Below are 27,665 nucleotides of genomic sequence, written 5' to 3'. Positions count from 1 at the left end.
CCTTGTAGATCCCTCCGTTGAAACCAGACAACAGAAGTCAAAGTGTGGAGAACACAAAACAAGGCCCATGACCTCTTTTATTAAATCAGCTCCCACCGACTGGGTGGGATTGTCTGGGAGTGAACAGCCCTCATTCCCACAGCACCGACGCCCAGCACCGACCGCGCCCAGCGCTGCGGCTCCACTCCCCACTGTCACTGTCACTTTATTTCTGGGCAACAAAAGAGCTGAAAGCTCTCACTGAGGTATAACAGCTCCCTATGAACACAGAAAACAGATGATATGTACACAAGTCTGCCTCCTCTGCTGCTGATCCATTACCTAGTTTAAGCTTAATAAAAATTCAGTGCATAATTTCTCCAAAGGTCACATCCAGCTTTTTAGGCTGGACTGGGAGAGCTGGGCTTATTTCCATGCCTGGAAATACAGCAGCACCTACAACTTCATTTATGCAACACATGATAAATACTAGGAAGTCACATCTCAGTTACATGCCGTCGTGTTTATTCCAAATCCAGCTCCAGCTTCAACTTGGGCAGTGCCTGCTGAAGGGCGTGAAAGGTCAGCTCTTTCTCTCTGATTCCAGGCAGGTCGCTCAGATACAAATACTCAAGGTTCCTGTAAAGAGTTAAAAAGAAAATCAGCAACAACTATTTAACTGTTGACAGAAATTAGAGAAAGGATTATTCTACCACAGACATTTTATAGTATTTTAAATGGTGACTGGGGGGCAGTTAATGCCTCCCTGACATCCAATCCTGTCAGATCTCGGAAGCTCAGCAGGGTCAGCCCCGGATTAGGACTTGGATGGGAGACCTCCTGGGAAATGCCAGGTGCTGTAGGTTCTAGTCCTGAGGACTTCACTGGCACCGTCCAAGCTCGCTCGGCCGTGGCAGATGAACCTCAGGACTTAAACGGTGGGGCCAGTTCTGAGCACGCTGAGCCTCACCTAAAATCCACTGCACAGGCTGGAAGGGCCCACCCACGTGGGGACAGCCCTGCCCAAATCTTCGTTTGCGAAGTTTGGCCATACAAATGGTGACTGGTTCTAATGGAAGTTTTTCATGGAGTGGGTGCCTGAGGTTTTGGCTGCAGAGGTGCAGTATCCAAATGCTTCCCGTGCCCAAGGAATCAGGTCTGCCCTGAGACCCTGAAGCACAGGAGATGTTGGGACAGGGAGCAACCCCACCCCTGGAACAGCCAGAGTGCAGCCCCTCCACCCAACACAGTCCCAGAGCTGCCAGGGAGCAGCGTGCCAGGGAGGCCCTCAGTGGCTCACATACGTCAGCTTGTGAAGGGCAAGGATGCCTCTGTCTGTGACATTCCCACAGGAGATGATCTTCAGCTGGAGGAGACTCTTCTGCAGGTTGTTTGTCTCGCTGAGCCTCTGCAGACACTCGTCCTGGATGTACACGCACTTCTCCAGCCTGATATCCGTCACGTGCTCCAGGCCATCTGCAAACATAAAAACAAGGATTTGCTGCACAATGCCAGGACCAAACTGTGCTGGTTGATAAATTCTGCCTCCCAAACCACCCAGCCACCCATTCCTTTATACAGCGGGGTTTAATTAATCTCCAAAGCCCCTCTGTGGTACTTCAAATAAATGAAACCCCCAGGGTTTGTATCCTTTTGGTAAGATCTGAAGAGCTTTGACATGGGCACATAAAACACTACAAGTTTGGGTGATAAAGACTCTGACATAGAAACGTGCTCATGATGGAAATTCAGGGTCTCCAGCTATGAAAAAATAAAACTGTCTGTTGCCCATTTTGGTTTCTGTTACTTAAAGGAGGCCTGAAATATTTTTTAATCTTTTGCAAGAAACCAGGTTGTTGCTTTTTGTCTTTGAAGACATCTGATAAAAATATATACCTGGAGAACAAGCAGAATTACAACTTCAGAGACACCAAAATCATCCCTTGGTGTAGAAGAAAAAGAATATTTATACTGCTTTTTGCTGCCAACTACTTAACTCTGAACTCATCAAAATTCATGGCACTGCCTTAGTGCTACAGACACTTCAGGCAAGGGCTGATGAAGTTCCTCATCACACACCTCCAGCCAAACCTTAGGAACTCATAAAATTTGTAGAACCATTTTAGAACCACAAAAGATTTATCTTGCTAAGGAAAGAGAAAACGATGCAGTTATGGATACTTTGAGGCAACTGAAATGAAGAGCATTGAGAACAATGTTACATTACCCAGGTAGTCAAATCCTCTGTACATGATGCAGGAGTCGGTGGCGTTGATGGCTTCGATCTTGTGCTTGCCCAGGGGCCCTGTGGGGAGCCCATTGTAGTCCTGCTGCCACTTGGGCGAGCCCTGGAACCGCACCAGGGCCCCGCAGCGCAGCAGCCACTCCGAGGCCGCCCGGTCGGGGCCCACCGCCTGGATCCGCTCATAGTCCACCCTGCCACAGACACAGAGCACCCACGGTGGGGAGAGTTACCCCTTGGCAGGAATAACACTCCACAGAAATACCTGCTGATGTCTGAGATTGAGAGAAGAGCAATGAGGCTGGAGAAGGGACTGGAGCACAAGTGCTGTGGGGAGAGGCTGAAGGAGCTGGGGGTGTTCAGCCTGGAGAAGAGGAGGCTCAGAGGTGACCTCAGCACTGTCTGGAACTGCCTGAAGGGAAGTTCTGGCCAGGTGGGGGTTGGTCTCTTCTCCCAGGCACTCAGCAATAGGACAAGGGGGCACGATGGGCTCAAGCTCTGCCAGGGGAAATTGAAGTTGGAGAGCAGAAAAAACTTCTTTGCAGAGAGAGTGCTCAGGGATTGGAATGGGCTGCCCAGAGAGGTGGTGGATTCCCCATCCCTGGAGGTTTTTCAGCTGAGCTTGGCCATGGCACTGAGTGCCATGATCTGGTAAAGGGACTGGAGTTGGCCCAAGGGTTGGACTTGATGATCTCGGAGGTCTTTCCCAACCCAATCCATTCTATGATTCTGGGATTCTATGGATGTGGCACTGAGTGAGAATCCACCATGTCTTGATCCAACCCCACTGTGATCACCAGCCCAGGGCACGGAGTGCCCTGGGCTGGTGATCACAGTAGGGTTGGATCAAGGGTTGGACTTGATGATCTTGGAGGTCTTTTCCAATCCATTCCATTCTATGATTCTAATATGGCATAAAGCTAAGGATGCCATTTACTGGATTACATGTAATTGTTTGGATTGTGCTGTTCTTAGTCCGGCATGGCAGTTTGGAAACTTGTTCTAAATGTTTTTAGCAAAAAAAAATAATGCAAATACAACTGGATTTAACCCTCCTGATTGTTTCTTTCCATGTCTGTAAGGAGAGGAAAAAAACTCACCTTCCCCTTCCCAGAGGCTTTACAACTGCAAATTTCTCTCAAACATTAAGTAGAAACCTCTTGAAGTCTGTCACATGTATGTCATTCCTGAAGCCTTTTTATGGAATCATGGAGTTTTAGGCTTGGGAAAGACCTCTAAGATCACCAAGTCTAAGCCTTTTTATGGAATCATGGAGTTGTTAGGCTTGGAAAAGACCTCTAAGATCACCAAGTCCAACCACCAACCCAGCAGCACCACCACCTTCACCACTAAACCGTGTCCTCAAGTGCCACATCCGCAGGTTTTTTGAACGTTTCCAGGGATGGGTGACCCCATCACTCCCCACAACTCCCTGACAGGAGGCTGGACCCAGGGGGGGTTGGGCTCTTCTCCCACACAACCAGCAGCAGGACAAGAGGGCACAGGCTCAAGCTGTGCCAGGGCAGGCTTGGCTTGGCCATCAGGAAGGAATTGTTTGCAGAGAGGGTGCTCAGGCCTTGGAATGGGCTGCCCAGAGAGGGGGTGGATTCTCCATCCCTGCAGGTGTTGGAGCTGAGACTGGATGTGGCACTGAGTGCCCTGGGCTGGTGAGCACAGTGGGGTTGGAGCAAGGGCTGGGCTGGAGGAGCTCAGAGGGCTCTTCCAACCCAGTTCATTCCATGATTCTATGGAATGAATGATTCAATGGTTAAACTCCCTGGGCCCATCCAGGATGTATTTCCCAGTCTGGTGAGGAATGCTGAAGGCAGACACAGACCTGGAAGAGGCTCCTTCCTGGATAAGTTTCAGCAACAGCTACAACACACAACCCTCCCCACACAGTCAGAAGACAGAAGGCAAAACTATCAGCTCCTGCAAAAGTTGAGTAAAATTCCACAGCTAAAGGTTTTCTCTTTCAAAAGTAAATGTGAATCCCTCACTGTAAGTGACGGGTTGTTTTGATGCTGTTCAGAGTAAGCAAAGGGGCTCGGTCCTGCCACAGGTTTGAATTGAATGAGTTCTGGGGTGAAAGAAGAGCGGGATTTCGGGAGAGAATCCACGTGGCCACTCCAGAGGGGGCAGAGCACACACCTTGCTCTGGAGGGCACAGCTTTGGCATGGAAAGCGGGTACGGGGCGGCCCCTGCCAAGCACCGACATGCAATCTCTGGGGGGGGAAGAAAAGCATCAAGGATCAAAACGTCTCCGCAGCGCAGGGACCTGATCATCTCTCACAAACCACGCCGGGCATTGCCGGGACCTGACAATCGCCCACTGCCAGCGACTCACTCTTACTTGTTGAACACGGCGTTCAGCCACCCCCAGAAGGCTCTGCCGCTGCCCGGCGGCGCCGGCGGCCTCCTCACGAGTGTCCGCAGCACCATCATCGCCTCCCTGGCGAAGGCAGCGCGAAAAGCGAGCTGTTATTGCGGCCGGCGGCGGCAGCAGCAGCCGCAGCAGCGCGGTGGGGTCCAGGCCTCACCGGCACCGTCCCCGCGGCCGCGGGCGGGGGGTCCGTCACCGCCCCCGGGCTGTCCCCAGGGCCGGTCGCGGCCGGCTCTGCGAGGAGGAGGAGGAGAGAAGGACGAGGAGGAGGAGAGGAAGGAGGGGAATGAGGAGGCGGAGGAGGCCGCGGCGGGGCGGGCGCTCGGCCCAAGATGGCGGCGCTGCTGAGGGCGCGCGGGCCGGGCCGGGCCGGGGCGCTGTGGGGGCTGCGGGGCCGGCGGCGGCGGAGGTGAGGGAGAGGGTGAGGGAGAGGGGTGAGGAGTGAGGGTGAGGGGTGAGGGGTGAGGGTGAGGGTGAGGGGTGAGGGTGAGGGGTGAGGGAGAGGGGCGAGGGGTGAGGGTGAGGGGTGAGGGCGAGGGGTGAGGGAGGGCCGGGACCGCTGTCCTCACTGCACCCCCAGCCCTACAGCCTCTATAGCCCCTTCATCCCCTTCCCCTGTTCCTATATCCCCTCTCCCGCCTATATCCTCCCTCCCCTTCCCCTATCTCCTTTCCCTATCCTGATCCCTTGTCTCTATACTCTTCCCTTTCTCCTATCTCCTATTCTCTTCCCCTACTCCCTAGTCCTTTTTCCCTTTCCCTCTCCCCTATATCCCCTATATTCCTTATATCCCCTTCCCCTCTCTCCTATACCCCCTCTCCCCTATATCCTCTATCCCTGTCCCCTATTCCCAGTATCCCCTATCCCCTTCCCTTATCTCCCATCCCCTATCTCTGTCGCGATCCCCATCTCTATCCTCTTCCCACTCACCTATCTCCTATCCTCTTCTACTCCCAGTCCTTTCTCCCTATATCCCCTATCTCCTATATTCCCTATATCCCCTTCCCCACTTCCCTGTATCTCCTCTGCCCTTCCGCTATCTTCTGTATCCCCTATTCCCTAAATCCCATATTCCCTATATCCTCTTATCTCCCTTCTCCATTCACTATCCTGATTCCCATCTCTATCCTCTTCCCCTTCTATCTCCCATCCTGTTCCCCTACTCCCTAGCCTTTTACCCTTTCCTCTGTCCCCTGTATTCCCTATATCCACCCTTTTCCCCTTCTTCTGTCCCCTATCCCATTCCCCTACTCCCTTTTCCGTGGTCCTTTATCCCTTGTATTCCCTATATGCCTTGTATTCCCTATATGCCTTGTATTCCCTATATGCCTTGTATTCCCTATATGCCTTGTATTCCCTATATGCCTTGTATTCCCTATATCCTTTGTATCCCCTATATCCTTTGTATCCCCTATATCCTTTGTATTCCCTATATGCCTTGTATTCCCTATATCCTTTGTATTCCCTATATCCTTTGTATTCCCTATATCCCCTGTAGTCCCTATATCCCCTGTAGTCCCTATATCCCCTGTAGTCCCTATATCCCCTGTATTCCCTATACGCCCTGTATTCCCTATATCCCCTGTCCCCTATATCCTCTGTATTCCCTGTATCCCCTGTCCTCTATACTCCCTGTATTCTCTATGTGTTCTGTCCCCTATTCCCTGTATTCCCTATATCCCTTGTCCTCTATATCCCCTGTATTCTGTATATCCCCTGTCCCCTATCCCCTCTATCCCCTGCCTCCCTGTCCCCTCTCCTCTGTCCCCCTGTCCCTGATGTGGTGTGTGTGTCCCCGCAGCACGTTCTCGGTGGCCGTGGTGGGCGCCGGCATCGTGGGCCTGGCGGCGGCGCGGGAGCTCATCCGGCGGCACCCGGCGCTGTCCTTCGCCGTGCTGGAGAAGGAGCAGGAGCTGGGTACGGAGTGGGGCAGGCTGTGCTGGGGCATTGCTGCCGGAACCTCGGCATTCCATGGGCATCCCTCTGAAGGGATGGAGCTGTGGGAGAGCATCTGTGGGAGTAGCTGTGGGAAGCACCTGCCCCTGGCACCCACGTGGGGCATGGATGTCCCATCCCTGGAAGTGTCCAAGGCCAGGCTGGATGGGGCCTGGAGCAACCTGGGATATTGGAAGGTTGCCCATGAGATGGTCTCTGATATCCCTCCCAACCCAACCCATTCTGGGATTCTTTGATGATCCTCCCCTTGGGAGCAGCATCCGTTTCCTGGCACTGCTGGTTTTACCCTGATGAAAAATTCCTTCCACCCTCCTCCCAAGGACTCATCCCTCAGTGGAGCAGCAGAGTTGTCCTCAGGCTGTGCTTCCCTGCTGGGACTGCAAGTCAGGATTTGAAGTTAAGGACTCCTGAATGTTCACAGTGTGAGAGCTCCAGGTCCCACTCCCGGCTCTCCGGGTCCCACTCCCGGCGCTGCAGGTCCCACTCCCGGCTCTCCAGGTCCCACTCCTGATGCTCCAGGTCCCACTCCCGGCGCTCCAGGTCCCACTCCCCGGCGCTCCAGGTCCCACTCCCCGGCGCTCCAGGTCCCACTCCCTGGCGCTCCAGGTCCCACTCCCGGCGCTCCAGGTCCCACTCCCGGCGCTCCAGGTCCCACTCCCCGGCGCTCCAGGTCCCACTCCCCGGCGCTCCAGGTCCCACTCCCGGCGCTCCAGGTCCCACTCCCGGCGCTCCAGGTCCCACTCCCGGCTCTCCAGGTCCCACTCCCGGCGCTGCAGGTCCCACTCCCGGCTCTCCAGGTCCCACTCCCGGCGCTCCAGGTCCCACTCCCGGCGCTGCAGGTCCCACTCCCGGCTCTCCAGGTCCCACTCCCGGCACTCCGGGTCCCACTCCCGGCTCTCCAGGTCCCACTCCCGGCACTCCAGGTCCCACTCCCAGCACTCCAGGTCCCACTCCCGGTGCTCCAGCAGCACAGGAGTGTCAAGAGACAGGGCAAGGAAGGTGAACAACTGCAGTGAGGAGCAGTGCAGGTTGTAGAACAGCAAAGGCAGGTCCTGCAGGGAGCTGGAGGAGCCCCAAGGGAGGGATGGATTTTATTTTAAAACCCAGAATTCTTAAAATTAATTTTATCTTGTAAAATATTTTGGTTGATTACCCTGCTGTTGGAGAAAAAACTTATGTTTTTTTTGCCTTTTCTTGTTGATCAAACACATTGTAAGATGGGATGGATTATCATTAACCAGGTCGTGCTGTGTCAGTGTTTCTCTAACCTTTTGAGACCAAGGGAGGATATTTCACTGTGTTTGCTGTGCAGTTACTCATTTCAGCCTCTCTTGTAATGCTGAAATAAGGCAGGACCTCAAATATCTCTCTTCTTAGGCAGCTGAGTGATTAAGTGTGAACAAATATATTTTAATAATGTCTTTTCCTTTCTCTCCAGCTCATCACCAGAGTGGACATAACAGTGGTGTGATCCACAGTGGGATTTACTACACCCCTGGCTCCCTGAAGGCCAAGCTGTGTGTGCAGGGTGCAGCCCTCACCTACCAGTACTGTGACCAGAAGGGAATTCCATACAAACAGTGTGGGAAGGTATAGGAATTCCTGTGTCCTTACCTTTGGAATCTGAGGCTGTACAATGTATGGCATTGGCCTGGTTGTGGTCTTTGCCCAGAGAGATGAGTTTCTGCAACCCTTTCCACCTTCAGGAGGAACATCCCCTTTGTTTTGTTGTTTCCAGCAACTCAAATCTGTTTGTGGTCTGGGTTTAAATAATAATTCTCCTTATCTGTGGGCTGAGTTGGAATATAATCATGGAATCACAACTTCCTCACAAGGGGCAGCACTGATCTCTCGTCACCAGGGACTAGACTCAAGGAAGGGCTGGAGCTGTGCCAGGGCAGGGACAGGTTGGATATCAGGAAAAGGTCCTTCCCCCAGAGGGTGGTGGGCACTGCCCAGGCTCCCCAGGGCAGTGGGCACGGCCCCAAGGCTGCCGGAGCTCCAGGAGGGTTTGGATGATGGGACAGGGTGGGATTGTTGGGGTGTCTGTGCAGGGCCAGGAGTTGGATCAATGATCCCTGTGGGTTCTTTCCAACTCAAGGGGTTCTCTGATCCTGTGATCCCAGGTAATGGTGGGATCCAAGTCCCATGGAGGGGCACCTGTAGCTCCAAGGCCACACAGACTTTCAGTACATGCTTATCAAACTTCCTGGCTTATCAGGCTCTGAAAAGTCACAGGGACTTGAACACTACCCCAGATGTGCCCCAGCTCTGTGTGCACATCCAGTGCCTGACATGCTGGGGACAGAGGGGTGGCTGCACTGGTTCAGCCTGGGCTCTCCCAGCTCTATATCCTGGTTCTGGGTGGCCATACTGGTTCAGACTGGGCTCTCCCAGCTCTGTATCCTGGTTCTGGGTGGCCAAACTGGTTCAGACTGGGCCCTGTATCCTGGTTCTGGGTGGCCATACTGGTTCAGACTGGGCTCTCCCAGCCCTGTATCCTGGTTCTGGGTGGCTGCACTGGTTCAGCCTGGGCTCTCCCAGCTCTGTATCCTGGTTCTGGGTGGCCATACTGGTTCAGATTGGGCCCTGTATCCTGGTTCTGGGTGGCCATACTGGTTCAGACTGGGTTCTCCCTGCTCTGTATCCTGGTTCTGAGTAGCTGCACTGGTTCAGCCTGGGCTCTCCCAGCTCTGTATCCTGGTTCTGAGTGGCCATACTGGTTCAGACTGGGCTCTCCCAGCCCTGTGTCCTGGTTCTGGAAGTGTCTCTAAGCAGACACCTAAGAAGGAATGAGAAATACAAGCAAATTACTAATTCTCCAAGCTTCCAACCATTTTAACTCAGGATCTGTTCTGAACCTGAGCTTCTCTGTGGTGGCTCTCAATGAATTTCTCTCCCAAATGTCTTTCCAATAAAACCTTTTGCATCAGAGCACACTTTGAGGAGCAGTTCCAGGGATCAACAACCCACTGCATGGGGTTACATCATTTTGGAACTGGCTCCTACAAACTCCCTCCAGTAGCCCCTGGCCCTTGTGTTGGAGGAGGTGTCAAACTGCAGGTCTGGACTCACACTCTTCAAGTTGCACATAATTTTATATCCCCTCCTGCCCCAAAATCTTCCCTCCCAGCTGCTGAGTCTTAATCTGCTGTCATTTCTCTTGGAATTCCTCTTTTTCCTGGCTCTCCCCACCCTGTCTTTGTGCTCTGAACTATTTCTAGGCTGGTGTGTCTTTGGTACACAGTGAGGACAGGGCTGTGCAGAGCATTCCAGGTGTGGTCAGGCCTTGGAGTTTCACAGTGAAATAGTAGAGTTCTCTGTACTATCCCATATCCTTTTCCTGGTTGTTCCTGTTATTCAGTTCAGGGCTTTCCAGCCATCACTAGGCTGCTGTTTCCCTGGGATTGTCCCTCCTAACCCCAAGTCTTGTCCCTGAGTGACACCTTTGAAGTTGATTTCCATCATTTTATATGTAGGGCTGTGACTGCTTTTTGACATGATCCTCAACTTGCACCAGGGGAGGTTTAGATTGGATACTGGGGAAAATTTCTTCATGGAAAGGGCTGTCCAGCCCTGGCACAGCTGCCCCTGGAGGGATTCACAGGCTGTGTGGGTGCCAGCCCTGCCCTGGCTCTGTGTTTTGCTCACTGCTGTGCCCTGCTGTCTTTTCCAAAGCTGATTGTGGCCGTGGAACAGGAGGAGATTCCCAGACTCAAAGCTCTGTATGAGAGGGGGCTGCAGAACAACGTCCCAGGGCTGAGACTCATCGGGGCCAAGGAGATCCAAGCCAAGGAGCCCTTCTGCAGGGTGAGGGATTTGCATGCTCTGAATTGGCCTGCAAGGTCTCAGCTTCTCAGGTGACAAGATTTCATCATTTAACATAAATATGCCTCTGGTCTTGAGGTAATTTCCATGAGTGCCAAGTTCAGAAGAGCCTAAAAATTCCTTCCCATCTCTCTGGATTTGGATCCAGTTTCAGTCCAGTGTGGTTGTTGTGTAGCACTTCTCAGCCTGTTTGTTTTCACAGCAGGAGAAACGTGTGGGGTTTGTGGAATACAGATTTGTTGTTGATTAATATACCTTTGTTTCAAAGGAAAACCTGGATATAAATTCCCTGTGCAGTTTCCCCTTGCTGTTGGTGTGTGGTTGTAGCCACAGACAGAAATTTTCTGGGAAGTAATTTTTTTTTTGGCTTGTTTTTCTTGTAAACATTTTGTGTCTGCTCCATAAAACACTCTTGGCATGTTCAAGCTCCAGCTGAGCAAATGGGGAGGCAGCAGCTCTCCCTTCTGGTGGCAGTGCATGTTATTCCAGGGAAATATTCCAGCCCTCACTCCTCCTCTGTGTCTTTCCTGCCCTTGCAGGGTCTGATGGCACTGGATTCTCCATACACTGGCATTGTGGATTACAAACAAGTGGCCCAGTCCTATGCTGAGGATTTCCAGGAGGCAGGTGGGACAATCCTGACTGATTTTGAAGTCACAAGCATAGACATGGCTAAAGAAAGTCCTCCAGGAAGTGAAGATGGTAAGGGAAGGGTTTTTAGCCCTCCATTTACTACAATCCTGCCAAAGGTTTTGTTCAAACTGAAATGATATTTCTGAACCTTTCTGTCTCCCAGGGAGGAGAAAAAGGCAAAATCATGTTAGTGAGAGTCCTCAGCAAAGTTCCTTTGGGGTTTTTTTGCAGGCAGGTGACCCTTCAGCTGAAACATTTCAAGCTGATGGAAGAAAGTGATGCTAAAATTGAGGATTAGGGTTGTTCTCTCCCATTAAAATCGGATTTATCTGAATCCTGCGTGTGAATTCTTGTGATAAGGATTTTTCCTTAGGTTGGATTTGTGCTGACACACAGATGGGAGAATAAAAACCTCTATTAATTCATAAATCATGTTCATCAACATCAGTTATGACAACAATAGTTGTTCCATGACTTGAAGTTATTCCAAAGGAAAAATCCTGCCTGGTGACAAACTGCTGGTTCTGTCAGTTCTCTGTTCTTGCTCTTTTAATTCCTTCCCTTGTCCAATTCTGTTTCAGGACTGAAATACCCCGTCATTGTTAGGAGCAAACAGGTAAGAAGAAAGCAGAAGTTTTAATTCCTTATAGCAAGAGGCTTCTCCTTAAGTTGGTTTTCCTGAATCCTGGTGGATTCATCCCCTCCAAAACAAAGTTAAGAAGCTGCTGTGCCATAAAATGGTCACTGTCATCTAAGCCAGATGTAATAAAACAGCTGCAATCAGCTCTTAGCAAGGAGCATGTTCAGATTTTGTAATAATAATAATAATAATAATAATAATAATAATAATAATAATAATAATAATAATAATAATAATAATAGCAATAATAGTAATAATAGTAATAATAATAAAAATAATAAATAATAAATAATAATAATAACAACAATAATAACAACAACAACAACAACAATAATAATAACAATAACAACAACAATAATAACAACAATAACAATAACAATAATGACAACAATAATAACATCAACAATAATAACATCAACAATAATAATAACAATAACAACAATAATAACAATAACAATAATGACAACAATAATAACAACAATAATAACAACAATAACAATAATAATAACAATAATAATAACGATAATAACAACAATAATAACAACAACAATAATAATAACAATAATGACAACAACAATAACAACAATAATAATAACAATAATAACAACAATAATAATAACAATAATGACAACAATAATAACAACAATAATAACAATAATAATAACGATAATAACAACAATAATAACAACGATAATAACAATAATAATAACAACAACAATAATAATAACAATAACGACAACAATAATAACAACAATAATAATAACAACAATAATAATTACAATAATAACAACAACAATAATAACAACAATAGTAACAACAACAACAATAACAATAATAACAACAACAATAATAATAATAAATAATAATAAAATAATGAAGTATAACTTTCTGCTGCCTGACTTGTGTTTAACTGTCCCTTCTCTGCTTTATTTGCACAATCTCATGCTTGTTTTTCCAAGGATTCCTTTCATGGCTTGTCCCTTTGGTGACACACACCTATTTTCCTGTTTGCTTTTGGGCTTTGGCATCTATAAAATGATAAGGGGAGATTTAGGATCGTTTTATTGTTATTTTATGGGCAGGAAGCCACAGGCAGGTGGAAAACAGGAATAAAACAGGTGCAGGTACAGGTGGTGTTCCTGCAATGTGCAAGCAGGAAATTCACCTCTTCACCTTCAGGAGGGAATATCTGGACAAAAAACAACCTCAAAACCTTTCCAGTATTTTTTTCTATTTAGTTCTGCTGCTTTTTTTCTTCTATTTTTGCTTTTTCATTAAAAAGTAGCTTCCAAAATCTGTTAAGATTCCTTCACCAAATACTGGTATTTTTAATGCAAACATGAAAGAAAATGAAAGAAAAAACCCCCATGGTGTTTAAAAATCAATACTGTGAGCCAAATAAATAGATAACAGTTTGTATCTGATTTATTTATTGGGGTGTTTACATATTTAGCAGCTCTCCATATCTGTGGGCTGTGAATTTTTGGATAAAAAGGCAATATTGCTGCTCCCACCACGTGTGGGGCAACATCAGCTTCATTTAACCAAACATGGTTTTTTCCTGGGTGGGGATTTTTTGAGTAGATGAGAGCAAAAAACACTTTGAAATAAAGAACTGCTGAGAAGCTTTTTATCTTTTTAGCAGCAAAAGTGTTTATTGACAACATTGGAGGCAAAGCCAGTTCATGCTGGGCAAAAACTTGGCCTGGTTTGTTTGTGTAAAATAAGCCATTTATACAGTTTTGGGGTCATAGTTACACCTTTTAATTTCCATATTAATGACTGGATGAAATCTTGAGCTTTGTTTTTGGTTTGAAATTTGGGTGGTGCTCTCCTGACTTCATCCCTCGGGTGGTCAGGAAGCGTCTTCGTCACTGTTGGAATCTGCCTTTTCTTTGTTCAGTGCCATGACCTGTGAAACTTGTGAAATCTGGGCTATAAATCTCCCAAATCTTGGCTTTGACTCTCCCAAATCTTGGCTTTGACTCTCCCAAACATTGGCTTTGACTCTCCCAAATTTTGCCTTTGACTCTCCCAAATCTTGTGTCTTTGACTCTCCCAAATCTGGCCTTTGACTCTCCCAAATCTGGGCTTTAACTCTCCCAAATCTTGGCTTTGACTCTCCCAACTCTTGCCTTTGACTCTCCCATATCTTGGCTTTGACTCTCCCAAATCTTGTCTTTGACTCTCCCAACTCTTGGCTTTAACTCTCCCAAATCTTGTGTCTTTAACTCTCCCAAATCTTGCCTTTGACTCTCCCAAATCTTGGGAGATGGTTTTGACTCTCCCAAATCTTGGCTTTGACTCTCTCAAATCTTGTGTCTTTGACTCTCCCAAATCTTGTGTCTTTAACTCTCCCAAATCTTGTGTCTTTGACTCTCCCAAATCTTGTGTCTTTAACTCTCCCAAATCTTGTGTCTTTGACTCTCCCAACTCTTGCCTTTGACTCTCCCAACTCTTGCCTTTGACTCTCCCAACTCTTGCCTTTGACTCTCCCAAATCTTGGCTTTAACTCCCCCAAATCTTGGCTTTGACTCTCCCAAATCTTGGCTTTAACTCTCCCAAATCTTGGCTTTGACTCTCCCAACTCTTGCCTTTGACTCTCCCAAATCTTGCCTTTGACTCCCCAAATATTGCCTTTGACTCTCTCAAATCTTGGCTTTGACTCTCCCAACTCTTGCCTTTGACTCTCCCAAATCTTGCCTTTGACTCCCCAAATCTTGCCTTTGACTCTCTCAAATCTTGGCTTTGACTCTCCCAACACTTGCCTTTGACTCTCTCAAATCTTGCCTTTGACTCTCTCAAATCTTGTGTCTTTGACTCTCCCAAATCGTGGCTTTGACTCTCCCAAATCTTGGCTTTGACTCTCCCAAATCTTGTGTCTTTGACTCTCCCAACTCTTGCCTTTGACTCTCCCAACTCTTGCCTTTGACTCTCCCAAATCTTGTGTCTTTGACTCTCCCAACTCTTGCCTTTGACTCTCCCAACTCTTGCCTTTGACTCTCCCAACTCTTGCCTTTGACTCTCCCAAATCTTGGCTTTGACTCTCCCAAATCTTGTGTCTTTGACTCTCCCAAATCTTGTGTCTTTGACTCTCCCAAATCTTGCCTTTGACTCTCCCAAATCTTGGCTTTGACTCTCCTAAGTCTTGGTTTTGACTCTCCCAAGTCTTGGCTTTAACTCTCCCAAGTCTTGGCTTTAACTCTCCCAAATCTTGCCTTTGACTCTCCCAAATCTTGACTTTGACTCTCTCAAATCTTGGCTTTGACTCTCCCAAATCTTGTGTCTTCAGCTCTCCCAAATCTTGGCTTTGACTCTCCCAAATCTTGTGTCTTTGACTCTCCCAAATCTTGGCTTTGACTCTCCCAAATCTTGGCTTTGACTCTCCCAAATCTTGTGGCTTTGACTCTCCCAAATCTTGTGTCTTTGACTCTCCCAACTCTTGCCTTTGACTCTCCCAAATCTTGTGTCTTTGACTCTCCCAAGTCTTGGCTTTAACTCCCCAAATCTTGCCTTTGACTCTCCCAAATCTTAGCTTTGACTCTCCCAAATCTTGGCTCTGGCCTCTCAGACCTGTTTCAGATGTCTGAGTGTTCTTAATTTAAGGCTTAGGTGTCTGTTGTGTCTGACTTTTGTCCCCTGAGGAGCCCAGAACTCCCTTGGTGAAAGGACAGAACATGCCTTGAGTGATTCAGCTCATTTTCTTCTCTCATCAGAACTGAGCACTTTAACTCCTTTAGGGCTTGTTCTCCTTGAGTAGCTCTATTGAATTGTGATGTGTTTGGGTGTGTTTTTCTCCCCAGGGTGAGGAGATCAGCTGTGGGCACCTTCTGACCTGTGCAGGGCTTTACTCAGACCGCCTGTCTGCCATCAGTGGCTGCAGCCCCGAGCCCAGGATCGTCCCTTTCCGCGGGGATTACCTGCTGCTGAAACCCGAGAAGGGCTACTTGGTGAGAGGGAACATCTACCCGGTGAGTGCTGCCTGCAGTGGCCCTCCCACTGTGCTCCAAGGGCTTCCAAACCCTCGGGCACAGCACGGAATTCCAGGCCTGTTCCTGTTTCTGTTTCTGTTTCTGTTTCTGTTTGTTTCTGTTTCTGTTTGTTTCTGTTTCTGTTTGTTTCTGTTTCTGTTTGTTTCTGTTTCTGTTTGTTTCTCTTCCTGTTTCTCTTCCTGTTTCTGCTCCTGTTTCTGCTCCTGTTTCTGTTCCTCTTCCTGTTCCTCTTCCTGTTCCTCTTCCTGTTCCTCTTCCTGTTCCTCTTCCTGTTTCTGCTCCTGTTTCTGCTCCTGTTTCTGCTCCTGTTTCTCTTCCTGTTTCTCTTCCTGTTTCTCTTCCTGTTTCTGCTCCTCTTTCTCTTCCTGTTTCTCTTCCTGTTTCTCTTCCTGTTTCTGTTTCTGTTCCTGTTAGTGTTTCTCTTCCTGTTTCTGCTCCTGTTTCTGCTCCTGTTTCTGTTCCTGTTCTTGTTTCTCTTCCTGTTCCTCTTCCTGTTTCTCTTCCTGTTTCTCTTCCTGTTTCTGTTTCTGTTCCTGTTTGTTTCTGTTCCTGTTCTTGTTTCTCTTCCTGTTTCTGCTCCTGTTTCTGCTCCTGTTTCTGTTCCTGTTCTTGTTTCTCTTCCTGTTTCTGCTCCTGTTTCTGCTCCTGTTTCTGTTCCTGTTCTTGTTTCTCTTCCTGTTTCTCTTCCTGTTTCTGTTTCATTCCTGTTTGTTTCTGTTTCCTCTTCCTGTTCCTCTTCCTTCTCCTGTTTCTACTCCTGTTTCTGTTCCTATTTCTGTTCCTGTTCCTGTTTCTGTTTCGTTCTTGTTTGTTATTGTTCCTGTTTGTGTTTCTCTTCCTGTTTCTCTTCCTCTTCCTGTCCCTGTCCCTGTTCCTGTTTCTTTTCCTGTTTGTGGTTGTCACATGAAAGGGGGCAGAGGCAGAAATGCAAAGATTTCCCATCCCACCTGTATCAATATAAAGTTATTGGCTATCAGTGCCCTCAGAACAATCCAAGCTTTATGAACCCGGCACTGCCTGTCGAGCACTGGACAGAACAGAGGCTGGAAAGGTTTGTGACCTTCTTGTGAGGGAGGGAGAACTTAACAGCAATAAGTGTCTCCAGACAATCAGAGTCTTTGGACCCAACACTGCCTGTCAAACACTGGACAGCAAACAGGTTGGAAGGGTCTCTGACCTCTGCTTGGAGACCACACTTAACAGCAAGAAAAGAACTTCCCCCACAACAGCTCCCAAAATAACGTTTATTAATACAGGTGTGTGACAATGACTCTGTGGGTTATTTGGTGATAACATTGAGCTGCAGGATTGTATTTAATTGGTGGCAAAATACTTCAAAAGAAACCAGCACAACACACATTTTACAGGCCACTCCAGCAGTAAATCCCTCCCCAGACAAACTTAACTAACAGTGGATCACTAACCAGAAACAAAACAGTTCAACACCACAATGAAACACTCAGTAACCCAAAGGAAAAGCACCAGGAAGAATCCTAGAATGGATTGGGTTGGAAAAGACCTCCCAGATCATCAAGTCCAACCCTTGGTCCAACTCCAGTCCCTTTACCAGATCATGGCACTCAGTGCCACGGCCAAGCTCACCTTAAAAACCTCCAGGGATGGGGAATCCACCCCCTCTCTGGGCAGCCCATTCCAATGCCTGAGCACTCTCTCTGCAAAGAATTTGTTTCTGGTCTCCAACTTCAATTTCCCCTGGCAGAGCTTGAGCCCATCGTGCCCCCTTGTCCTATTGCTGAGTGCCTGGGAGAAGAGACCAACCCCAACCTGGCCAGAACTTCCCTTCAGGCAGTTCCAGACAGTGCTGAGGTCACCTCTGAGCCTCCTCTTCTCCAGGCTGAACACCCCCAGCTCCCTCAGCCTCTCCCCACAGCACTTGTGCTCCAGTCCCTTCTCCAGCCTCGTTGCTCTTCTCAGTTGGGTTGGAAGAGACCTCTGAGATCATCAAGTCCAACCCTTGATCCAACCCTACTGTGATCACCAGCCCAGGGCACTCTGTGCCCTGGGCTGGTGATCACAGTGGGGTTGGATCAAGACATGGTGGATTCTCTGTCTCTGGAGGTGGATTCTCTGTCTCTGGAGGTGGATTCTCTGTCTCTGGAGGTGGGTTCTCTGTCTCTGGCCCCGCTCCAGCCCCTCAATCTCTTTCCTCAACTGAGGGGCCCAGAACTGAACACAACACTCAAGGTGTGGCCTCCCCAAGGCAGAGTCCAGGGGAAGGGTCACTGCCCTGGGCCTGCTGGCCACGCTGGTTTTGAGCAGAGCTGCTTCCCATCATCAAGGCCTTGTCAGGGCCACCACCCCACAGTGGTGCTCAGCACGTGGATGGAGAGCCACTGTTTTATGGCAGAGCAGCATTTTTGGTTCATTTTGGAGGAAATATAAAAGTGCCACATGAGGAGGTATTGCCAGTTGGGTTTGGTTTGTTTGTGGGGTTTTGTTTATTCATTTATTTATTTAACAGGGGGGAAATGGAGCATAATGGAAACCACAAGTCCAGGAAAGTCTGGTTTATTCTTTATGTTCTAAAATAAAACTAAAGGCAGGATTCAGGAGTCAGTGAGACACAACATTGAGGAATTATTTATTATTTGGGTAATTATAACTGTGCTGTTTAAGGTTTTTATTGATAATCTGGATGAGGGGATTGTCTGTACCCTCAGGAAGTTCACAGAGGGCACTGGAGGTCTTTTCCAACCTAAATGATTCTGGGATGGATTATTTGACAAAGGGTTTATTCTTGTGTCCTAATACCAAATTATTATTAATTAATATGACTTATAATACAAGTTAAATACCCAATTATTAATTAGCACCAGATTTAGGTGTTTGTTTCTCAGCCTCATTTATGAATTAGCTTTGCTTTGTGCCTTAAAAAAATAGACATGGGAGGAAAAGGGCAACCTTCTATATCTAAAATAGACAAATAATGGGATGAAAAGGGATAAAATGTGGATGGGATGGGAGGGGAGGGGAGGGGATGGGAAGGGAGGGAAGGGGAGGGGAGGGGGTGGGGTGGGGTGGGAAGGGAGGGAAGGGGAGGGGATGGGATGGAATGGGATGGGAGGGGAGGGAATGGGATGGGAGGGGAGGGAATGGGATGGGATAAATGGGATAAATGGGATAAAAGTGTAGTTATAAAGCAAGAAGAAGGAATTCCCAGGGCAACTTTTTAGCTAATTCCTGCATTGCATTGCAGTACCTTCTGTGCATGAGCTTAAGTTTCCTGCTAAATTTAGGAAAATTCTGGAGCTGTGGGCATTCCTTCTCACCTGGGAATCCCTCAGGATCGTGTCTTGGGATGGCAGATATTTATCATACAGATATTTATCATTAGCATTAATCAGGCTGCAGAGTGCAGGTTGTTTTGAGCAACACAGACCTGTGAGGTTTCCCTAATATTTTGTAATCTCCTTTATTGCAGTATAATTGCTGCTGGTGAACAGCATTAATGTGTCTTGGGGTTTGTAGTGGGGTGATTTATATCCTGAGAAATCATGGGGACTTTATTTCCCCCTGTTATTTGTTTTCCTTCCAAGATTCAGCCTTGCCTGGCCCTGCTCTTCAGTGCTTTAATTAATTATGTGCTATAACTGCACAATTATCAAGCAGAAAAAACAGTGCAGGAGACAATTTTATGGTTCAGTGACTTGAATTTCGTTGTAGTGGCTGGAAATAAAGTGGCAAATCTGCTGTTTGTGGCAGCTCCAACAACTCCTGTATCCCATTTCAGGTTCCCAACCCTCGGTTCCCTTTCCTGGGATTCCACTTCACCCCCAGGATGGATGGAAGTGTTTGGCTTGGGCCCAATGCAGTGTTGGCCTTTAAGAGAGAGGGCTACGAACTCTTGGACTTCAGCACTGCAGACTTTTTAGATGCTGTAACCTACAGGTAAAGCCTTTTCCTTTTCCCTGCTGGATGCTCTTATTCCAGTGTGATCCTGGCCAAAAATCCTGCTTTTCCCAAGGTTTTGGTGTGTTTAAGGACAGTTGTGCTGGGAAGAGTGGAATTCTTCAGGGCCTTTGACTTGGTGTGATTTCTGTTGGATTTTCAGGCACTCCCAGGACGTGTCTCAGCCAGGTGGGAATGTGGCTGTTCCTCAGGAGTGCAGGGGGAGCTGTGCCAGGAGGGGTTTGCTCCAGAGCACTGTGATGTTTTAATTAACCCAGACAGCTTAATTAAAATACCTGCAGAGGATTCTTGGATGAGAAACAGGCTGGGAGAGCTGGGGGGGTCACCTGGAGAAGAGAAGGCTCCAGGGAGAACTGAGAGCCCCTTCCAGTGCCTAAAGGGGCTCCAGGAGAGCTGGAGAGGGACTGGGGACAAGGGATGGAGGGACAGGACACAGGGAATGGCTTCCCACTGCCAGAGGGCAGGGCTGGGTGGGATATTGGGAAGGAATTGGTGTCTGGGAGGGTGGGCAGGCCCTGGCACAGGTGCCCAGAGAAGCTGTGGCTGCCCCAGCCCTGGGAGTGTCCCAGGCCAGGCTGGACAGGGCTTGGAGCAGCCTGGGCTGGTGGGAGGTGTCCCTGCCCATGGCAGGGGTGGAATGAGATGGGCTTTAAGGTCCCTTCCAACCCAAACCATTCCAAGTTTCCATGATCTGTAGGAATGCTCATTATCAAGTGCTTAGTTTTGGAAACTTGGAGGTGTGTGAAAATATTGTGGAGGATCCAAGGAAAGGCTGAAAAACAGGTCAGGGCATTGGAAAAAGCTTCCTGTCAAAGAGCTTCATTTAATTCAGTTTGTTCAATAAAGAATTGGAAGCTTCTTCAGCATTATCTGTGGATTTTTTAGGGAAAGCCCTGAGCAAAATCTGCAGAGGCACAGCAAGATGCAGTGACTGAAATCTGAGGGGTTTAGAATGTGATTGGCTTTGCAGAATGACTGTGGGATAAAGTCTCCAGTGTCCTGTGTCCTCCCTTGCCATTTGACTGCACCACGGAAAAATCGTGGATGTAGGAAGGAATCATGGAATCACAGCATGGTTTGGGTTGGAAGGACCTTAAAGCTCATCCCATCCCACCCCTTGCTATGGGCAGGGACACCTCCCACTATCCCAGGGTGCTCCAAGCCCTGTCCAACCTGGCCTGGGACACTCCCAGAACTGGAGTTCATAGTTAATTCCTACAGAATTGAAATGCAACTCTCCATCTGTACCCAAGCTTTGTTGAAGCAGAGAAGAGCAAACATACATCTCTCAAACAGGAAGCCTGTGGGATTCCTGATGTTGGGAATGGGAATCTGTGCCGTGCAGGTCCATGTGCCGCCTGCTCTGACGGTGCTGGCTGGTCCTGGCTGTGTTTGGGTGGGAGTCTGTTCTCACTGCAGAGCTCTCTCCCCGCAGGGGGCTGTGGAAGCTGGTGCTGAGGAACGTGTCCTACGGCGTGGGAGAGCTCTACAGGGCCTGCTCCCTCAGTGCCCAGGTGAGGCAGCTCCAGAGGTTCATCCCTGAGGTCACCACCAATGATGTGCTCAGGTAAGGAGGCTCTGCCTCTCAGTCACACCCCAGGGCTTGTAAATCTCTTGTTTAACAGTGACAAACTTGGCATGGATTTCTTGCTTCTCCCCCAAAATGTGCTGTCAAAACACAGAGTTGCCTCCAGCCCTGGGGGCTTCCCAGCACAGCCAGGACATGGAGCTGCTGGGGAGAGTCCAGGGAGGCACCAGGATGGGCAGAGGATGGAGCAGCTCTGCTGTGAGGAAAGGATGGAGAGTTGGGATTGTCCAGCCTGGAGAGGAAAAGCTTTGGGATAACCTAATTGTGGCCCTTCAGCACCTGAAGGAGCTACAAGAAACATGGAGAGGGACTCTGGACAAGGGATGGAGGGACAGGACACAGGGAATGGCTTTCCACTGCAGAGGGCAGGGATAGGTGGGATACTGGGAAGGAATTGCTGGCTGGAAGGGTGGGCAGGCCCTGGCACAGGTGCCCAGAGAAGCTGTGGCTGCCCCAGCCCTGGGAGTGTCCCAGGCCAGGTTGGACAGGGCTTGGAACACCCTGGGATAGGGGAAGGTGTCACCTCTTTGGGCAGAGGGACAGAAGTTGCTTTTGGTGAAAATGGAACAGAAGGTTTGGGGTTTGCAGGATGAGGTGCTGGAAGAAGGAGTTTTAAGCACAAGTGGGGCAGATTTCCAGCTGGAGAATTGGGATTGTCCAGCCCGGAGAAGAGAAGCTTTGGGGTGACCTCATTGTGGCCTTCCAGTGCCTGAGGAGCCACAAGAAACATGGAAGGAGACCACTGACAAGGGATGGAGAGACAGGACACAGGGAATGGCTTTAAGCTGGAAAAATGTAGATTTAAGTTGGATATTGGGAAGGAATTGGTGTCTGGGAGGGTGGGCAGGCCCTGGCACAGGTGTCCAGAGAAGCTGTGGCTGCCCAATCCCTGGGAGTGTCCCAGGCCAGGCAGGACAGGGCTTGGAGCAGCCTGGGCTGGTGGGAGGTGTCCCTGCCCATGGCAGGGGTGGGATGGATGATCTTTAAGGCCCCTTCCAAACCCAAACCATTCTGTGGCACTTTGTACAGGAAGATCTTTTATATTGTATTTACGTGTGTACAGGCAGGTTTGATAAATACTTGTGTGACTTTCTACACTCTCCATGGCCTGAAATGAACTCTTGTGACATGTTTCCTAAGAAGAAAAGGCCTCTTTATCCCAGTGACACATTCAGTAGCCTGAACATAATCTGAGTTCACAAACACAGCAAAAGATTCATGAAATTCAGAGGCAAAACCAGACTGTGAGTTACTACCGAGTGAATATTGACTTAGTTTAATCATCTCAGTAAAATTGTGTTTGGCTTCTTGCTGTTGGAGAGAGAAACTATTTCAGAGGAGTTCAGAAATGCTGGTGAGGGAAGATGAGGCAGCTGAGAACACAGAGGTGGGTTTAACTGTCCAGACATTTGCAGGGAGAAAATCTAGAATAAGGAAAGCCCAACCAGGATGAGAAGGAGTTGCCCAGCTCTGGCAGCATTCCAGTGGCATGGAATACATGTCTGATCAGGGCTGGTGCCTCAAAACAGAGGGTTTCCCTGTTGGAAAGACAGGGCATGTCTGTGTGAGAGTGGGAGAGCAATTTCTCAACCAGGAAGGACAGAGAAGATCCTCTGCTTGGCTGCCTGCCCTTGTTTTATGGCAGTGATTTCCTCCTGGAAAGGATGGGCAGACCCTGGCAGGGGCTGCCCAGGGAGGGTTGGAGTGCCCAGTCCTGGAGGTGCCCAAGGCAGGACTGGCTGTGGCACTGAGTGCTCTGGGCTGGGGGACAAGGTGGGCATTGGGCACAGGGTGGGCTCCAGGGGCTGGGAGGGCTTTGCCAAGGTGGGCATTGGGCACAGGATGGGCTACATGGGCTGGCAGGGCTTTGCCAAGGTGGGCATCAAGCACAGGGTGGGCTCCAGGGGCTGGCAGGGCTTTGCCCAGATGGGCATTGGGCACAGGATGGACTCCAGGGGCTGGCAGGGCTTTGCCCAGATGGGCATTGGGCACAGGGTGGGCTCCAGGGGCTGGGAGGGCTTTGCCAAGGTGGGCACCGGGCACAGGGTGGGCTCCATGGGCTGGGAGGGCTTTGCCAAGGTGGGCACCGGGCACAGGGTGGGCTCCAGGGGCTAGGAGGGCTTTGCCAAGGTGAGCACTGGGCACAGGGTGGGCTCCAGGGCCTGGCAGGGCTTTTCCAACCCCAGGGATTCCACGCCTGGAGACCTCCCCGCCTCTGCCTCAGTTCAGCCTCCCTTCCCTCCTCACTGTCCCCATGGCACGGGAATGGCTGTCCTGCCCCCTGAGCTGCCCCTTGGTGTTGCAGGGGCCCCTCTGGGGTGCGGGCCCAGGCCCTGGACAGCGCTGGGAACCTGGTGGATGACTTTGTGTTCGATGGGGGCACTGGGAGTGTGGGGAGCAGAGTCCTGCACGTGCGCAACGCGCCCTCTCCCGCCGCCACCTCCTCCCTCGCCATCGCCGCCCTCATCGCCGACGAGGCCCAGCGGCGCTTCCAGCTCTGACTGCCAGCCCTTGGACAGGCTTTCCCTCTGCAATGTGGAACTCATGGGACTATTCGAGGACACAGATCAAACAGGTAGTGTGGTGCTTTCCAGACCAGCAGTGCAAAACCAGCATTTGGGATGTTCTTTGTCCACAACTTCCCTGTGGCGGGAAGGACAGAGTTGTGCTTGGAGAGGCACAGCCACCTCCAGGGAGGGGTTGCCCACCTGCAGGGAGGGGTTGCCCACCAGCAAGGGAGGGTTGTCCACCTGCAGGGGAGGGGTTGCCCACCTGTAGGGGAGGCACAGCCACCTGCAGGGAGGGGTTGCCCACCTGTAGGGGAGGCACAGCCACCTGCAGGGAGGGGTTGCCCACCTGCAGGGCGGGGTTGTCCACCTGCAGGGGAGGGGTTGCCCACCTGTAGGGGAGGCACAGCCACCTGCAGGGAGGGGTTGCCCAGCTGCAGGGGAGGGTTGTGCACCTGCAGAGATGGATTGCCCACCTGCAGGAGAAGGGTTGCCCACCTGCAGGGAGGGGTTGCCCACCTGCGGGGAATGGCTGTCCACCTTCAGGGAAAGGTTGCCCACCTGCAGGGAAGGGTTGTTCACCTGCAGGGCGGGGTTGCCCACCCACAGGGGAGGGTTGCCCACCTGTGGAAAGGGGTTGCCCACCTGCAGGGAGGGGTTGCCCACCCGCAGGGGAGGGTTGCCCACCCGCAGGGAGGGGTTGCCCACCTGCAGGGAAGGGTTGCCCACCTGCAGGGCGGGGTTGTCCACCTGCAGGGGAGGGGTTGCCCACCTGTAGGGGAGGCACAACCACCTGCAGGGAGGGGTTGCCCACCTGTAGGGGAAGCACAGCCACCTGCAGGGGAGGGGTTGCCCACCTGCAGGGGAGGGGTTGTCCACCTGCAGGGGAGGGGTTGCCCACCTGTAGGGGAGGCACAACCACCTGCAGGGAGGGGTTGCCCACCTGTAGGGGAGGCACAGCCACCTGCAGGGAAGGGTTGCCCACCTGCAGGGGAGGGGTTGTCCACCTGCAGGGGAGGGGTTGCCCACCTGTAGGGGAGGCACAGCCACCTGCAGGGAGGGGTTGCCCACCTGCAGGGGAGGGGTTGCCCACCTGCAGGGGAGGGGTTGCCCACCTGCAGGGGAGGGTTGCCCACCTGCAGAGAAGGGTTGCCCACCTGCAGGGGAGGGGTTGCCCACCTGCAGGGGAGGGTTGCCCACCTGTAGGGGAGGCACAGCCACCTACAGGGAGGGTTTGTCCACCTGAGGACCGGCACAACATGAGGGTCTCCAACCACAGGTGGAGCAGGAAGAGCCTCTGTGGTGGGATTATCCAGGAAGAGCCTCTGAGCTGGGATTATCCACGTTACTCCCATGCCTGGGGTCAGAACAGCCTCCTGGGAGAGCTGGTGGGTCTGAAACACCACAGGCACTTGGAGTAGTTCTCTCTGTGATTTCTCTCTGATTCCAGTTAAATTGGGGGCTGCAGCCCTCTAGATTACATGAGAGTAATGGAATAGAAGGATAAGCCCTGCTTAAGGGTCCTGCTGATAGGGAATTAAGGGCTTTATCAGAGATTGGAAACAATATTCAGAGCTTTTGACATGAATGTAGAATATTTCACAGAAAAATGAGCTTAGCAAGGATTACCAAACCCAAGGCAATTTAGATGTGCAGCTCAGATATGCTGTCTGATCACTGCCTCTGTTTTTTATAGAGCTGAAAATGAAAATATAGACAGTCATTTTTTATTTAATTTACAGCTGGGAGTCAGCACTGATGAGGAACTACTTCAGTGGGTTTGGGTTTTTTCACCCCTGAATACTGGTAATGCAACAGGAGCTCCTCTTGGTGCAGCAGGTTGAGCAATGCAGAGGAAATGGTCTCTGTAAAGGCAAATGTCAAGGGGGGGAAGCTCCAGAAACCTGCCTGGATTGAGTCACGTTGTTTCCCTTGGAGCCCAAACAGTGATGAATCAAGAGGCCTTCCCATTTCCCCCAGGGCTGGCACTCAGGCAGTGCTGTCACCCTTCTGAGCTCTGCTGATACTCAGTTTTTCCCAGAGATAAGATGCCAGAAAGGTTTTGGTGCTGAGCTGAGTGGCCTCGGTGTGTTCTGCAGAACAAATCTGTGGCCTCAGGGACAAAGCACTGAGGGTGTTGTTACAGCAGATGTTCACAGGGTGTTGGGTAACACCTCACTGTGGGCAGCTTCTACCAGGCAATTTGACACCCATTTTTTCTATAAAAACTTATTTTCTGGTCTCCTCTCACGAGCATGAAGGGTTGGGTTAGCACAGGAGGGCAGGTGTGCTGCTCATGTTTTACTTTTGAGGGGAAAAAGGGGCTTACCCTGCCTTTTTTAATTTGCTTTTATTAGTTTTTTCCCCTGGTGACATCTGCTTTAGACTCCTGGAAATTCAGACCCCTTCAAAGCAAAGCTTTGCTCACTGTCCTGAACCCCAAACACCCCTGCACAGACACTCAGCTATTCCAGGTGCTCCAGAGCCACAGGGAGGTGTAAAACTCCTCCCCATGGAACAATCCCACCTTCCCTCCCTGCCACAAGTGTTGCCTGTGAACAGCAAACCCTGCAAAGGGCTTGCAAAAGCAACTTCCTCCCACACGAGGTGTGGCCCTGACATGTAGGAACAGAATAAAGAACATTAAAATGTAAAGCAGGCAGAGGCCAGGGGGGATCTGAAGTCAGCACTTTTCCCTCTGGTTTTTTTCCTCTCAGGGAATGGTTATTTTGTGGAAAATTTAATCAAAACTTAAATTATAAATCTTGATGTAGCATTCTGTGAAATATAAATATATTTAGAGATAAAAGTTATAAACTTGTTACAAAAAATAACTCCAGAGATTATTATAATGAGGTTTTAGATATAAATCTTGTTGCCTACAAAGTGTGAAAATGTGTTAATTTATTTTTCAGATGGGTCTAATTCACTTTGATGGCTTCATAAATGTGCCTTTTTCTATTATGTTTAAAATGGTGTGGTGTTTTTCTTTAAACTGCTGTAAAATCTGTGCAATTCTCCTGACTCAGGGAGAAGTTGCACTGGTATTTGCTAATTCTCCCCTGAATTAGGCAGGATATTGCTCTATATAACAGGAATGGCTTTATTTAGGAGGGGGACACATGACCAAACTTGTCTCCCTAAATTATCTTATCTGAGCTCCTCACACCCCACAGCTTTTTCTCAGCAGACAGAGCTGCTCTTGAGGCTCATCCAGGCCTGTCATGGCACGTGGGGTGGGAATTCCTGGCATTCTGAGGAAGTGTTGGGCAAACTCAGTCTGTCCATAAAGTATCATGGAATCCCAGACTGGTTTTGGGGTGGAAGGGATGTAAAAACTCATCTCATCCCACCCCTGCCATGGGCAGGGACACCTCCCACCAGCCCAGGCTACTCCAAGCCCTGTCCAACCTTGGACACTTCCAGGGATCCAGGAACAGCCACAGCTTTGAGGAACAAGTGTCTTCCCACAGAAACTGTTTTGTTGGGAGCCTCCCAGGCTGCTCTGGTGGGGCAGGAAGGTCGAGCCACAGAGCACAAGGAGCTGCCCCTGGAATTGCCAGGCTCTTCCAGGAAATCTGCCATAAAGAGGGATCACACCTGGTGGCAGAAAGGCACTTTATTTCCTGATTTAATTTATCCACTCCCTTTGTACACCAGTCTTAAAATGGGAAGTGGAGGATCTATAAGGTGTGAGATTCCAATATGGTGCTGTTGGGAAGGAAATGAGGGAAAGTTTGGCTGGATTTCTGTGGTCAGTGGGTGGAGGGAATGGTGACAGTGGAGTTCTCTGGAATAGGGAGGGAAACTCCTTCCAGGTAGGGATATAACCTCCAATAGGGAGGAAAACTGCCTCCAGGTAAGGATGGAAACAGCCTCCAGGTAGGGAAATAACCTCCAAACGGGGAGGGAAACCTTCAGGCAGGGAGAAGAATTTGCCTCCAGCCAGGAAGAGGAGCAGCTTCCAGGTAGGGAGGAAAACAGGC

At 49.8% G+C, this 27,665-nt stretch overlaps 2 protein-coding genes across 4 annotated transcripts; one reads left to right on the top strand and one right to left on the bottom strand.

Moving 5' to 3' along the window:
- Nucleotides 1–45: 45 nt before the first annotated feature.
- On the bottom strand, nt 46–4,909 carry DMAC2L (distal membrane arm assembly component 2 like). The gene is made up of 4 exons (XM_071557184.1): nt 4,576–4,909; nt 2,207–2,415; nt 1,284–1,455; nt 46–618 (listed from the first exon to the last, which is right to left on the bottom strand). The coding sequence occupies exons 1-4, from the start codon at nt 4,665–4,667 to the stop codon at nt 504–506; spliced, it is 588 nt and encodes a 195-aa protein (XP_071413285.1). The 5' UTR covers nt 4,668–4,909; the 3' UTR covers nt 46–503.
- On the top strand, nt 4,888–26,643 carry L2HGDH (L-2-hydroxyglutarate dehydrogenase). Of its 3 annotated transcripts, none has more exons than XM_071557182.1 (11): nt 4,888–5,014; nt 6,407–6,522; nt 8,000–8,151; nt 10,240–10,371; nt 10,929–11,091; nt 11,604–11,638; nt 15,466–15,633; nt 19,406–19,563; nt 21,020–21,151; nt 23,478–23,747; nt 26,595–26,643. In XM_071557182.1, exons 1-10 carry the CDS (start codon nt 4,938–4,940, stop codon nt 23,671–23,673), a joined length of 1,329 nt encoding a protein of 442 aa, XP_071413283.1. In that variant the 5' UTR covers nt 4,888–4,937; the 3' UTR covers nt 23,674–23,747; nt 26,595–26,643. The 3 variants fall into 3 exon arrangements, with proteins under 3 accessions (XP_071413283.1, XP_071413282.1, XP_071413284.1); XM_071557181.1 differs by having other exon boundaries at nt 24,959–26,643; XM_071557183.1 differs by lacking the exon at nt 10,240–10,371 and having other exon boundaries at nt 4,889–5,014; nt 24,959–26,643.
- The last annotated feature ends 1,022 nt before the right edge of the window (nt 26,644–27,665 follow it).

Source organism: Pithys albifrons, chromosome 6 (genome assembly GCF_047495875.1).
Source record: "Pithys albifrons albifrons isolate INPA30051 chromosome 6, PitAlb_v1, whole genome shotgun sequence".
In the NCBI taxonomy this organism is placed as follows: domain Eukaryota; kingdom Metazoa; phylum Chordata; class Aves; order Passeriformes; family Thamnophilidae; genus Pithys; species Pithys albifrons.
The sequence above is the reverse complement of the archived record's forward strand: the minus strand, read 5'-3'. Positions and strand labels throughout refer to the sequence as shown.